The sequence below is a fragment of the Oncorhynchus keta genome, chromosome 33 (genome assembly GCF_023373465.1).
Source record: "Oncorhynchus keta strain PuntledgeMale-10-30-2019 chromosome 33, Oket_V2, whole genome shotgun sequence".
NCBI classification, from domain to species: Eukaryota; Metazoa; Chordata; class Actinopteri; order Salmoniformes; family Salmonidae; genus Oncorhynchus; species Oncorhynchus keta.
Genome location: NC_068453.1, coordinates 2,879,982 through 2,893,779, shown reverse-complemented (window position 1 = coordinate 2,893,779; position 13,798 = coordinate 2,879,982). Strand labels below are relative to the sequence as shown.

The following is a 13,798-nucleotide window of genomic DNA, read 5'->3' as shown; positions in this document are numbered from 1 at the left end:
ACAGAGCAGTTAGATAAAATATATTAACTTTTTGTTGTACTTTATGTCATCTTTATTTTATCAGAGTCATACTGAGACCAAGGTCTCTTTTACAGGAGCTCTGAATTATATCAATTACAGAAAACACACACATCAATATAAATACAAAATGCAAACAGAAAGAAAAACATGGTCATAAAAAAACAAACACATTCATCAGTTATAAGGTACTCAATCAGCTTTCTGAATGAGGCACCAAAACATCACATTTATGAACGATTTTAAGATTTCTTACACCTTACTGGTGGAACAAACTAAAAGCTGATTTACCTAACTCAGAAGAGACCAAAGGAATTTCCAGAGTTAGCCATCCCGAAGACCGGGTGGGTAACTCGTATGTCTAAAGTTTAGTAATGATGTTAGGTACAGTGGGCCTTTTTCTAAACGGGCTTTATAAATGAAAACAGCAATGTATCAACTTACGTGAAATCAAAGAGGGCCAACCAACTTTCTGGTAGAGAATGCAGTGATGAGTACTAAAATTCCCGCCTGTAATAAACCGCAGGCGCTATAATAAGATGCATCTAACGGCTTTAATGAAGTGGCAGCTGCGTTCATGCAGATTATGTCGCAAATTGTCTAGCACCGATAGGAACGTCGACTGAATAACTACTTTCTACTATTTAGCGAGAGCCAGTACCTAGTTCTATAGAAGCCCAGTTTTATTCTCAGCTTCTTTACGAAGCCATCAATATGCTTTTTAAAAGACAGCTTTTTATCTATCCAGACTCCCAGATATTTGTAAGCTGGGACACAATCAATATGTACACTATGTATTTTTTGCGCTCTAGAGAACAACATATACTTACTTTTACCTGCATTCAATACAAATTTCAGGTCAATAAAGTTTTTCTGTAATAAAATGAAGGCAGACTGTAGTTCAGATAGATCCTGGTCAACCGTGGGGGCAACAGCATACACAACAGTATCATCGCATACGAGTGCAGGTGACAACTTTTTACAGACAAGTAAATATTGTTAAAGTAAACAGTCAAAAATACAGGACCCAGAATCGACCGCTGTGGGACACCTTTCGTAATATCCAGGAAACCTGATTTAACACCCTCAGTATATAGAACTCAATATGCATCTGTCAAGTCATTTTTAAACCAGTTACATGCAGCCTGGTCTAGGCCAATTGAGGAAAGCTTCTGAATTAGCAGTGAGTGATCAACAGTATCAAAAGCATTTGACAGGTCAATGAAGAGGGCAGCACAATGTTGACTTACATCCATACTGTTAACCACATAATTTATAACTAGGGATGCAGCAGAGATCTGGTCTAAAACCCGACTGATGTACATTTAGAATACATTTCAAAGACAAGAAATATCTTGGCTGAGAATGAATTAAGGATTCTAATATTTTAGCTAGGCAAGAAAGTTTAGAAATAGGGCAACAATTATTTAGGTCACAAGGGTCACCATCTTTGTGAAGGGGGCTTACATAGGCCGCCTTCCAAACCTTGGGGATAGTACCAGATATAAATCGGCAAAATATGGGTTAATGATTCAGCAATCAGGGGGGCAGAGAGCTGCAGCAAAAATATAAGGGGTCGAATTCGCTTCCAGAAAACTACATTTTCAGAAAACAGACCAAAATAAATAAGTTTTAAACTAAAAGGAAGGGCGTGAAACTATGGTTTTTCGTCACACAACATATTTTAGTATGATTTCATTGAATGACAATAACAGTGCAATGCTATTTGGCTAGCAGCCACACACTACATGACCAAAAGTATAAGGACACCTGCTCGTCGAACATCTAAAAAAAAGGGCTACGGTTTCCCTTCACTGGAACTAAGGGGCCTATTCCGAACTATGAAAAACAGCCCAAGACCATTATTACTCCTCCACCAAAAACTTTACAGTTGGCACTATGCATTCGGGTAGGTAGTGTTCTCCTGGCATCAGCCAAAACCAGATTCGTCCGTTGAACTGCCAGATGGTGAAGCGTGATTCAACACTCCAAAGAATGCGTTTTCACTGCTCCAGAGTCCAATAGCGCGAGCTTTACACCACTCCAACCGACGCTCGTCATTGCACATGGGGTTATTTTAGGGCTGCTCGGCCATGGAAACCAATTTCATGAATCTCCAGATTAACATTTATTGTGCTGATGTTGCTTCCAGAGGAAGTTTGGAACTGTAGTGAGTGTTGTAACCGAGGACAGAGGATTGTTAAACGCTACACACTTCAGCGGTCCCCTTCTGTGAGCTTGTGTGGCCTACCACTTCGCGGCTGAGCCGTCGTTGCTTCAACTTTCCACTTCACAATAACAAAACTTACAGTTGACCGGGGCAGCTCTAGCAGGGCAGAAATTCTACGAACTGACTTGTTGGAAAGGTGGCATCCTATGACAATGCCACGTTGGAAGTCAATGAGCTCTTCAGTAAGGCCATTCTACTGCCAATACAAGTAGAGACTCAGAGCTAGAAAATGGTATATCATACGCTACAGTTAAGAAACAAAGGGAAAGTAATTCTTTGAATGTTGATAAACTTGTAACCCCACTTTTGAGAAAATGGCCCTTGAATGTTTTGGTACGTCTATCGACATGACTGTATACAGTTGTCGCAGTGACATCATGAACGTCATCATGAACATAATTGGCATAACTAGTGTATTTTAACACCAATAACCCACCCGTTTGAAAATGAATTTAGTACATGTCAATCTAGCAAACCAGGCAAATAAAAGCAACTTCATGAAATAAAAAATAGTTTCTAGCTTGTTAGCTAGCTAGCTAGTGTTAAGTTTAAGGCTCCAGAGTGGCGCAGCGGTCTAAGGCACTGCATCTCAGTGCTTGATGTGTCACTACAGACCCTGGTTCTATCCCGGGCTGTATCACAACCGGCTGAGATTGGGAGTCCCATAGGGCGGTGCACAATTGGCCCAGCGTTGTCCGGGTTAGGGGAGGGATTGGCTGGGGTAGGCCGTCATTGTAAAATAACAATTTGTTCTTAACTGACTAGCCTATTTAAATAAAAGGCTAAATAAAGTAAGCAGGCTAGCCAGTTCAAATAATGAACATATCAAATAGCTGACAATGTCTTAACTTTAGCTAATTTGTATTCATTATTACAGGAAAATAAACTCACAACAAGATAATTATTTACAAGTTAAATGGCAAGCTAATTACAGAAAAAAGCTTACGGTTGTGAGTGACTAAATAAACCTGGGCATTCCACTGGAGAATTTTACAACTTGGACACTGTCTCATTGACCTAACTTTATTTCCTTTATTATAATTTTTTTGCCCCAATTTTGATCGTCTCTTCGCTGCAACTCCCCAACGGGCACAGGAGGAGAAGGTTGAGTCATGCGTCCTCCAAAACATTTTCCGCCAAACCACGCTTCTTAATACCCGTCCACTTAACCCGCAAGCCAGCCGCACCAATGTGTCGGAGGAAACACTGTTCATCTTATACCGGAAGCCACTTTTACCCGGAAGCCAGCCACACCAATGTGTCGGAGGAAACACTGTTCAACTTATACCGGAAGCCACTTTACCCGGAAGCCAGCCGCACCAATGTGTCGGAGGAAACACTTTTCTGACAACAGGGTTCAGCCTGTAGGCACTTGGCCCGCCACAAGGAGTGGCTAGAGCACGATGAGCCAAGTAAAGTCCCCCCGGCCAAACCCTCCCCTAACCCGGACGACGCTGTGCCAATTGTGCGCCGCCCTATGGGACTCACAATCACGTCCGATTGTGACACAGCCTGGGAACGAACCTGAATCTATAGTGACGCCTCTAGCACTGTGAAGCAGTGTCTTAGACCGCTGCACCACTTGTGAGGCCCCTAACTTTATATCCTAATTTGACATCGGCGCAGGTCATGTTGTTCTTCACATTAACGTCTCTGGTAAACACACACAACATCAAACCAACTAGGTTCAATGTTAGCTAGCTAGCTAACATTAGGTTTAAACTAGCAAGACAAATGGATCTGAGATACAAATAACATTACTACATAGACCATACACGTAATGTTAGCTAGCGAGTAAGTCAGCTAACGTTAGCTAGCTAGCTAACAGTATGCTTTAACTTGCAATGAAAACCACTTTCTGATCAAATTAGAAACTTACAATTTATGTAAATGTAGCAAGCTAGACTCTCTTACCTGTATACATAAATGAACGCTTCTCCCTCGCTGTCACGGATGCCATGGTTGCCCTTAGTTTGAGGATGTTATTCGGAGACAGGTGTTTTATACAAAATCCTTCTGTGTTCTCTTTTCGACTCCCTGTGCATTTGCAATGAGACACCTGAATTTTCTCCATCTCCTTAGCTATCATACTCTGCTTCCATCGGGCATTCCACTGATTTCAAAACTCGGTCCTCCAGAAAGTGGAGTGCACTTTTGCAGTTTTTCATAATATCTTACAAAAAAGTTGAGTTAGAAAGGATTATCTACACATATTGAGCAGCTCATGCTATAGACAGAAGCGTGCTACATGGCAGACCAATCCGAAATCATCTCTTGGCATGTCCAGCCCATCCATTATCTCAGCCAATCATGGCTAGCGGGAAGGTTCCTGTCTTTTTCCGTGGGTAAACCAACTAGGCTCGTGAATTAACAATTGTATTCGTATTTACAGGTGGCATACAAGTTTGTTATTAAGGCACATGTAAGTTCACATATTCCAGAAGGCATTTCTGCCCAAAAATGCATTTTAATGAAATGCCTCTCTTGTGAACTAATGACACGCGACATACGCCTAGTTTCCTGAAATGAGTCACATTTTAGATGTGCATTTACAAAATGCAGCAAGTTTGTTGTTTTATCTTTCCCTTTCTGGGTGAAAAATGCCAAATCCTGCATTAATGCGAACCTGACAGAGGTAAAAATAAACATAAATGGTATCTACATCAGCATGCTCTGCTAGAATTCTGCTGTTGTACTGACAGAGTACCTACTGTACCATAGCAATGAACGGACCAAAGGACAGGGCGCCGACAGAGATCACGATAGATCCCAGAGCTACCAGACGAACAGGACTGAAACTGCTCCATCTCACAGAGCCATCTGAAGGAAACACACAACAGAGAGGAACAGAGTGAATAAACTGTCTGGTTGGATATAAAATCTTTGATCAGTGAGTTTATTACAATCATATTATCTTATTATTCAGAATCAAATTCATTTTAGATGTCATCAACCTGTATTCACGCTTACTGTTACCCAGGTAACATCTCTGGTGTTTCTCCTGAAAATGTTCCTTTTCTGTTTTTCACCCAACAGCTAACTCTTGAGTTAACCTGTGTAACCTGCTCGCTCTGGTGTTATCTCTGTTACCTGTGTTGTCCTTGGTGAAGCAGTAACTCCGCAGCAGGAAGATCCCGTAGGCAGGAGCAATGTACAGGTAGATGTGTTTCAGGTTCAGGAGAACAGTGAAGAGCAACGCCCCCTCCAGGTGTCTGCCCTGCTCAACCAGAAATAATGTCATAAAATAGCTTCAAAATGTCTGTATGAAAAGACAGTAATCTGCTTATTAAAAAAATCCAGACGGATTACCAAGGCGGGTACTCAGAGCATGCACTAACCAGGTGGCAAGTGTCTTCACTGACATTTTCAACCTTTCCCTGACCCAGTCTGTAATACCTAGATGTTTCAAGCAGACCACCATAGTCCCTCTGCCCAAGAATGCCAAGGGAACCTCTCTAAATGACTATCGTCCCATAGCACTCACATCTGTAGCCATGAAATGCACTCCAAGCTCATCACTAAGTTAAGGACCCTGGGACTGAACAACTCCCTCTACAAATGGATCCTGTCTTCCGGACAGGTACCCCCAGGTGGTGAGGGTAGGCAACAACACATCCGCCATACTGACCCTCAACACGGGGGGCCCCTTTAGGGGTGCGTTCTAAGTCCCCTCCTGTACTCCCTGTTCACCCACGACTGCAACACCATCATTAAGTTTACCGACGACACGACGGTGGAAGGCCTGATCACCGACGATGATGAGACAGACTATAGGTAGCAGGTCAGAGACCTCGCAGTGTGGTGTCAGGACAACAACCTCTCCCACAATGTAAGCAAGACAAAGAAGCTGATCATCCTCAACTAACATCCTCAGCACATTGACTCTGCACCGGAACCCCCCTGAAAATATTGTCGTTTTAACTGCTCCTCCTTAATTACTTGTTACTTTTCTCTCTTATTCTTATCCATGTTTTTTTGAAACAACACTGTTGGGTAGGGGCTTGTAAGTAAGCGTTTCACTGTACGGTCTACACCTGTTGTATTCGGTGCATGTGACTAATAAAATTTGATTTGATCTACAGGAAACAACGGGCCGAGGACGCCCCTATTCACATCAACGAGGCTGTAGTGGAGCGGTTCGAGTGCTTTAAGTTCCTCGGTATATACATCACTAAGGACCTATTATGGTCCAATCACACCAGCGCAGTCGTGAAGAGGGCACGACAACACCTCTTCCCCCTCAGGAGGCTGAAGATGATCAGATTATCAAGAAGTTCCACAGCTGTACCATTTTTAGCATATTGACTGGTTGCATCACCGCTTGGTATGGTAACTGCTTGGCATCTGACCGTAAGGCACTACAGAGGGTACCCTGCCATTTATACTAGGTGGTGTCAGAGGAAGGCCCAAAAAACTGTCAAAGACTCCAGCCACCTAAAGACCGCTCTCTCTGCTACCGCATGGGAAGCGGTACCGGAGTGCCAAATCTGGGACCAAAAGGCTCCTGAACAGCTTCTACCCCCAAGCCATAAGACTACTGAACAGTTCATCCAATGGCCATCCGGAGTATTTGTATTGACCTTTTTTTGTTGCACAGACTCTCTCTCACATACACTGCCATCTAACACACACACACTGCTGCTACTCTGTTGAGCTATCCTGATTGCCTAGTCACTTTTATCCCTACCTACAGTGCATTCAAAAAGTATTCACAACCTTTGACTTTCCCCACATTTTGTTGTGTTACAAAGTGGGATTTAAATGAATTTAATTGTCCTTTTTTGCTCAATTATCTACACAAAATACTCTCGAATATCAAAGTGGAAGAATTCTAACATTTGTAAAAAAATATATTAAAAAATTTAAAAAAAACATAAATGAAAAATAAAACATTAATATATCTTGATTAGATAAGTATTCAACCCCCTGAGTCAATACATGTTAGAATCACCTTTGGCAGCTATTACAGCTGTGAGTCTTTCGTTTGCCCATTATTCTTTCAATTCTTTAAGCTCTGGCAAGACCAATTCCAGATTGTGCGATAGATTTTCTAGCAGACTGGAACGAGCTGCAAAAAACACTCAAACTGGATCGCCTTAACTCCATCTCTTCATTCAAAGACTCAATCATGGACACTCTTAGTGACAGTTGTGGCTGCTTCGTGTGATGTATTGTTGTCACTACCTTCTTGCCCTTTGTACTGTTGTCTGTGCCCAATAATTTGTACCATGTTTTGTGCTGCTACCATGTTGTGCTGCTGCCATGTGCTGCTACCATGTTGTTGTCATGTTGTGTTTTCGTTATATATTTGTTCAGGCCAGGGTGTGACATGGGTTTATTGTGTTGTTGTATTGGGGTTTTTGTAGGCATTGGGATTGTGGTTGATTAGGGGTGTGTCTAGTTTAGGCTTGGCTGCCTGAGGCGGTTCTCAATCAGAGTCAGGTGATTCTTGTTGTCTCTGATGGGAAACCGTATTTAGGTAGCCTGGGTTTCACTGTGTATTTCGTGGGTGATTGTTCCTGTCTCTGTGTAGTGTTCACCAGCTAACCTATTACAGCCTCTCACGTTCCGTTTGTTGTTTTTGTATTTATTAAGTTATTTCATGTATCGTCATTTGTTTTATTAAAGACATGAGTAACCACCACGCTGCATTTCGGTCCGACTCTCTTTCAACAAACGAACGCCGTTACACCATACAGGTTTTTCACGTGTTGCTGCCTTGTTATGTTGTTGTCTTAGGTCTCTCTTTATGTAGTGTTGTGGTGTTTCTCTTGTCGTGATGTGTGTTTTGTCCTATATTTTTATTTTTCATTTTTAATCCCAGCAGGAGACCTTTTGCCTTTTGGTAGGTCGTCATTGTAAATAAGAATTTGTTCTTAACTGACTTGTCTAGTTAAAAAAAAAAGTTTTTTTTTTTTTTTTTAAAGAACAAGTCAAAACTGTAACTCGGCTACTCCGGAACATTAATATTTTCTTGTCTTCTCTCACCAATTTGGTATCCAATTGGTAGTTACAGTCTTGTCCCATCGCTGTAAATCCCGTACGGACTCGGGAGAGGCGAAGGTCGAAAGCCATGCGTCCTCCGAAACACAACCCAGCCAAGGTGCACGGCTTCTTGACACAATGCTGCTTTTAAAAAAAAAACGTACACCTGGCGACCGGTGTGCAATACACCCGGCCTGCTACAGGAGTCGCTAGAGCGCGATGGGACAAGAACATCCCTGCCGGCCAAACTCTCCCCTAACCCGGAAGATGCTGGGCCAATTGTGTGCCGCCCCATGGGCCTCCCGGTCGCGGTCCGCTGCGAAAGAGCTTGGACTCCAACCAGGATCTCTAGTGACACAGCTAGCACTGCGATGTAGTGCCTTAGACCACTGCACCACTTATATTTTCTTCTTGGTAAACAACTCCAGTGTAGATTTGGCTTTGTGTTTTAGGTTATTGTCCTGCTGAAAGGTGAATTCAGCAGGACAGTGTCCGGTGGAATATTTTGATTCTGTACAGGCTTCCTTCTTTTCACTCTGTAAATTAAGTTAGTATTGTGGAGTAACTACAATGTTGTTGATCCATCCTCAGTTTTCTCCTATTACAGACATTAAACTCTAAGTGTTTAAAGTCACTATTGGCCTTTCACCACAGTGAAATCTCTGAGCGGTTTCCTTCCTCTCCGGCAACTGAGTTAGGAAGGCCGCATTTATCTTTGGAGTTAATGGGTGTACTGATACACCAGCCAAAGTGTAATTAATAACATCATCACGCTCAAAGGGAAATTAAATGTCAGCTTTTTTTTTTTTTTTTTTACCCATCTACCAATAGATGCACTTCTTTGCGAGGCATTGGAAAACCTCCCTGGTCTTTGTGGTTGAATCTGTGTTTGAAATTCACTGTTCGATTGGCGGGCCTTACGGATAATTGTATGTGTGGGGTACAAAGATGAGGTAGTCAATAAAAAAACAATGTTAAACACTATTAATGCACACAGACTTGTTAAGCAAATTGACTCCTTTGCCATAACAAAGGGGTTGAGTACTTATTGACTAAAGACATTTCAGCCTTTCATTTTTAATCAATATTTTTAAATTTCAAAAAACACAATTCCACTTTGACATAGGATATTGTGTGTTGACCAGTGACCAACAAATCTCAATTTAATCCATTTTTAATTCAGGCTGTAACACAAAAAATGTGGGAAAAGGCAAAGGATGTGAATACTTTCTGAAGGCACTGTACATATTACTTCAACTACTTCGTACCCCTGCACATTGACTCGGTACCAGTCCTCCTATTTGGCCTCGTTATTGTTATTTTTTTTGTGACATTTTTTCAGACTTTTTAACGCTGCATTGTTGGGACAGTAAGCATAAGTAAGCATTTCACGGTAAAGTCTACACCTCTTGTATTCGGTGCATGTGACAAATACAACATTATTTGATCAATACTACATTCAAATGAAGAACAAAATGGCATAACCATTCATGTTTCTTAAACTTATCTAAATAAAGGATCTTAACTTTGCACATGATTCAGCATGGTTGAGTTAAGCAGGAATCATTGGTGTTGTGGAGAAGGGTGGTTGGGTAGGTACAGTACCTGTAAATGTCTTGCCACTGATAGCAGTAGTATTCCAAACAGGAATCCATTGTACTGGAAATGAATGTCTGGATGGAAACACTAAGGACTTGAGAGACTTGCTGGTTAATCATTTTTCTAGCGTTAGTTTCTCTAGACTGCTTAGTTACAGCTCTATAGAGTTGAATTGCCATAATGAACTAGGTCATGTAAGCTCATTGACCTTGTCAACACAGTTGGGTCATGTTCATTAGGGCAGTTGGTGGTCTTACCTTTTGACCTGATAATGATCCTTGTGGATCGAAAAGTAAATTAAAGTGGTAATTGGGAGCATTTTCGGTGTGCAGGCTTTTCTCTTCTTTTCATGTTCATAAGGGCACACCGTTTTAAAACATGAGTTTTATATGAATTTCTTATTGGACAGGTCTCTGTAATCCTTCCATGTTTCAGTGTGTTTTCTTTCATATTGGAGGCCTTAAGAACACAACCCAGGTCTCAGAGTAGTGAGTGAAGGATACGGTCAACGATGAGGAGGCCAAAGTTCCACAAAAGCAGAGCTGCCAGGATGAAAAATGGATGCCCCAGGAGGTCCTTGGAACCCTTCTCTTCTCTCACACTTCTACAGCATCTGGAGGAAGAGAGAACAAGTGGTTATAAATGGGGGACTGAAACACACTGTACAGTATATACAAAACACAAAAAATAAACATTAACAAATAAAATCCTTAGAGACAGTGCAGTCAAAAACATGATTTTCCTGTGTGTTAAATATATTCCCACACTATTAGGTTGGAATAATACTATACAATTGTGAAAATGATGCCCTTTTAGTGTAATAGCTGTTTGAAAAGGACCTGAAATTTCAGCTTGTTGGGTGGGGTTTTGCTATACATTTATCAGACCAATAACAAAGTGTGCCCTCCTCTCTGCCAATAATGTACAGTTATGAATATAACTACTGTTCCCTGAATGAGGGAACAAGGTATAACATACTATGGGGAGTCAACGACCAATCACATTCACCTGAAGAAAACTAAAACAGACCCAATGGGCTAATAAATGCAGAGCCTGCCCTTGCAATAATGGACAGTTCCCTGCTCCACTCTCTCGCTGGGTGGCTGGTAGCCTAGGCCATATCTGCCTCACTGCTCACATAGCCTAATGGAAAACACAACAAGCTCCTGAGTTTGTCAAATAATAATATTATCTTCATTTAAAACATTTCCGACCTGCAATATAATTGTTCTGAATCGCGAGCCGACCTGTGAGTTGAAAGAATGTTTTCATTCCACCTGCCAGCTGATTTATTTGCAGCTCAACCACAGGAAAATCATGTGTATCCAACCCAATGCAGGACTCTACCTCAATCAGACAGTCCAGACTGTCTGATTGTCCCAGACAGTCCTATCAAAATTATTGCTTTTTAAAATATTTTCTGCTAAGAAGTTATTTTTGACCATTTCAATTGTAAACAATCACAGAAGGCACTTCATTGTTACCCAGAAATGATAAACACAGCTGCATTATACCTTAACAGTCTGAGTATGATGACCAACGCAGTACATGTCTATTTATGATACTTTAAGACTTAAGGCATCCTCCATGCATAAAACATATGTATTTGCATTTCTTTAGCTTCTTCCTTTCCCCTGGAGAAAACACTCACTCTTTGACAGCGTAAATGAAGACTATGTCCGTCACGATAACAGAGAGCCTCTGGAAAAGGATGGTAGCAGGACTGGTGTAGATGAGATTCTGCACCACCAGCATCTCCTTGTCAAAATGCTGAGCCACGTGGGACAGGCTATACTCAAACCAGGCAAACAAAGGAGGGTAGTCCAGGGTCCACTCTGAGGTGTTCTACACAGAAAGATAAAAACACAGTCATAAACATTTGTATTCGATAGTTCAAATTTGACTTCCGACAGGCAATGCTCCCTCTATTTTGTGGGGGCAGTGAGCAAATTTCAGGTCTGATGAGTGCAAACTTGAACATTGTGAAAATTCTGTGCATCTTCCAGCGTGCGTTTACCTTGACCACTGAAGCTGTACCCACTTTAAGTTACAGTTTCAGAAAGTAGTCAAGTAGGCTACTGGGGATTATCATAATATAGGCCTACCAGAGTGGCCTACCATCAGAAACAATAGAGAAAATGCATTCCATTCCATAGCATGGAAATAGCTGTTCTATCATTCAGCCTACAGTGGCCAATGTGTGGTGTTCAATGTACGCCTACATTCCATGAAACTTTTGAAAAAAAACATGCAGAGCTTGACATTAACCTGTTTATCCACTTGTCCTTCAGACAAGGAGGTGATTGAAAATGTTGTTGTGTTGTTTGATTCAAGTAACCACTTTATAAAATGCATTATTCCCATACCATTATTACAGTGAATCAGACAAATGATGCTACCCTCTGCCTATTGGCTACTTAGCTTATTCATGCCTGTCTCAAAATACAACACTGCCCCTTTAAGACAAAAAAAAAGCTCTTTACCCAACTCGCTTTTCAAAGATGTCTAGAAATGTGAACATTTTGTGCTCTTGTAAGAAGCAATCACACCCCCCATTGCTTACTACAAATTATCTATAACTGGGATAATAACTTACTAACTAGCAAAGGATATGAACAAATGTGCACACGTGGCTGCATGCAGCTCTTGCTTTGATCTCAAAACAAACTAATCTACTCACGACCACTCATGCAGTAAACACATTCCAGTTCAAAGTGAATGGCACAGATGCATTATGGCAATGGTCTATTTGCATATAGGCCTGAGTCATGCCTGTCAATGCTATAGAATCCTACTCCAAAGCGTTCTGCCTACAACTAAATCTCTTGCTTAGTTAGTTTTGCACAGTTTCGGTATGTTGCATTATGTTTAAAGTCTGAGCATGATGAACAATGTTGTACATGTCTATTTATGAGAAAGTGGCTAATATTGCGTTGATTCCACCACTGCCTACATGTTGGAAACGTTGGTTGTCTTAACTAAGGGGTTCAATCTCATGCTTCTTCTATGCGATGGCTGATATATTTTTTTTTTGCGATGGCTGATATTTAGAGGGAACATTGCCGACAGGTGGCGTCACTCCTACGCGACGCTCTTCCCTCAATCTCTGTTTGATTTCGTCACTCTATCTGGCGTAAAATAATGATTTCGCTATAGGATTTGTAGCTAGAAATAGCAATTAAGGGATGAGTGACACACTTTTATACATGCATAATATATGATTTGTATGTACGCATGCATGTACAAACCTCATGGTACCATTTTGACACAGGAAGGCTGTGAGTGATGGCGAGCCAGTTCCTGTGAACCTCAAAGTCTGTGGAATGACTGAAATATCCAGAAAACACCGTCATAGTCAACAACACAACACAATGTACCTCTGTTTAAAAGAAACGTTACACAGATAGTTAGTTATAGGACAGTGTAGTTAGGAGTTGATGCTCTTATGACATTTTCCTGACGAGAATAAATGCCCTAACCACTTATTTATAGTTAGTTTATAGTTATGTGTATAAACGTGTATGGTTGAATAACTTTTTCAATACAGTGGCAAAGCTGCCAATGCAGTTATCAAGCTAACGCTAGCTAGCGACACAACTAATCAACGAACTAGAACAAATACGATACCTTGAAATATGCATGTTTAGAAATCCAATATAAATTATTTGAATGTTTCACTTACTATGCGTTTATCAAAATACATTTCAGGAAAGAAACGCCGAGTGCTAATGCAGGAAACCAACTCCAGTCGTCTGCTCTGGGCGTCGCCATGACACTTTTTTGGGGGTGTTTGTAAAAATAAACTTTATTGAGATGTACAGTATCGGTAGGCTCTGTTACGCGGTCCTCCCCGCAATAACATTGTCAAATTAGCACATTAAGTTATACAAACAAAGCAAAGGAAGTCCAGTATAAATATTTAATTGTTAGCTAGATATGGACCGTCACCGTGCGGAAATGGTCAAA

At 41.2% G+C, this 13,798-nt stretch overlaps 1 protein-coding gene across 1 annotated transcript in view; it reads right to left on the bottom strand.

Annotated features, from left to right (window-relative positions):
• alg8 (ALG8 alpha-1,3-glucosyltransferase) overlaps window positions 1-13,781 on the bottom strand; it is a 29,496-nt gene extending 15,715 nt beyond the window's left edge. Inside the window, 7 exon segments of the mRNA XM_035748373.2 lie at window positions 4,965-5,068; window positions 5,339-5,465; window positions 9,839-9,906; window positions 10,336-10,445; window positions 11,484-11,677; window positions 13,081-13,159; window positions 13,515-13,781. Of these exon segments, the coding sequence (XP_035604266.2) occupies window positions 4,965-5,068; window positions 5,339-5,465; window positions 9,839-9,906; window positions 10,336-10,445; window positions 11,484-11,677; window positions 13,081-13,159; window positions 13,515-13,603 (771 nt within the window). The 5' untranslated portion in view covers window positions 13,604-13,781.
• Window positions 13,782-13,798: the final 17 nt, after the last annotated feature.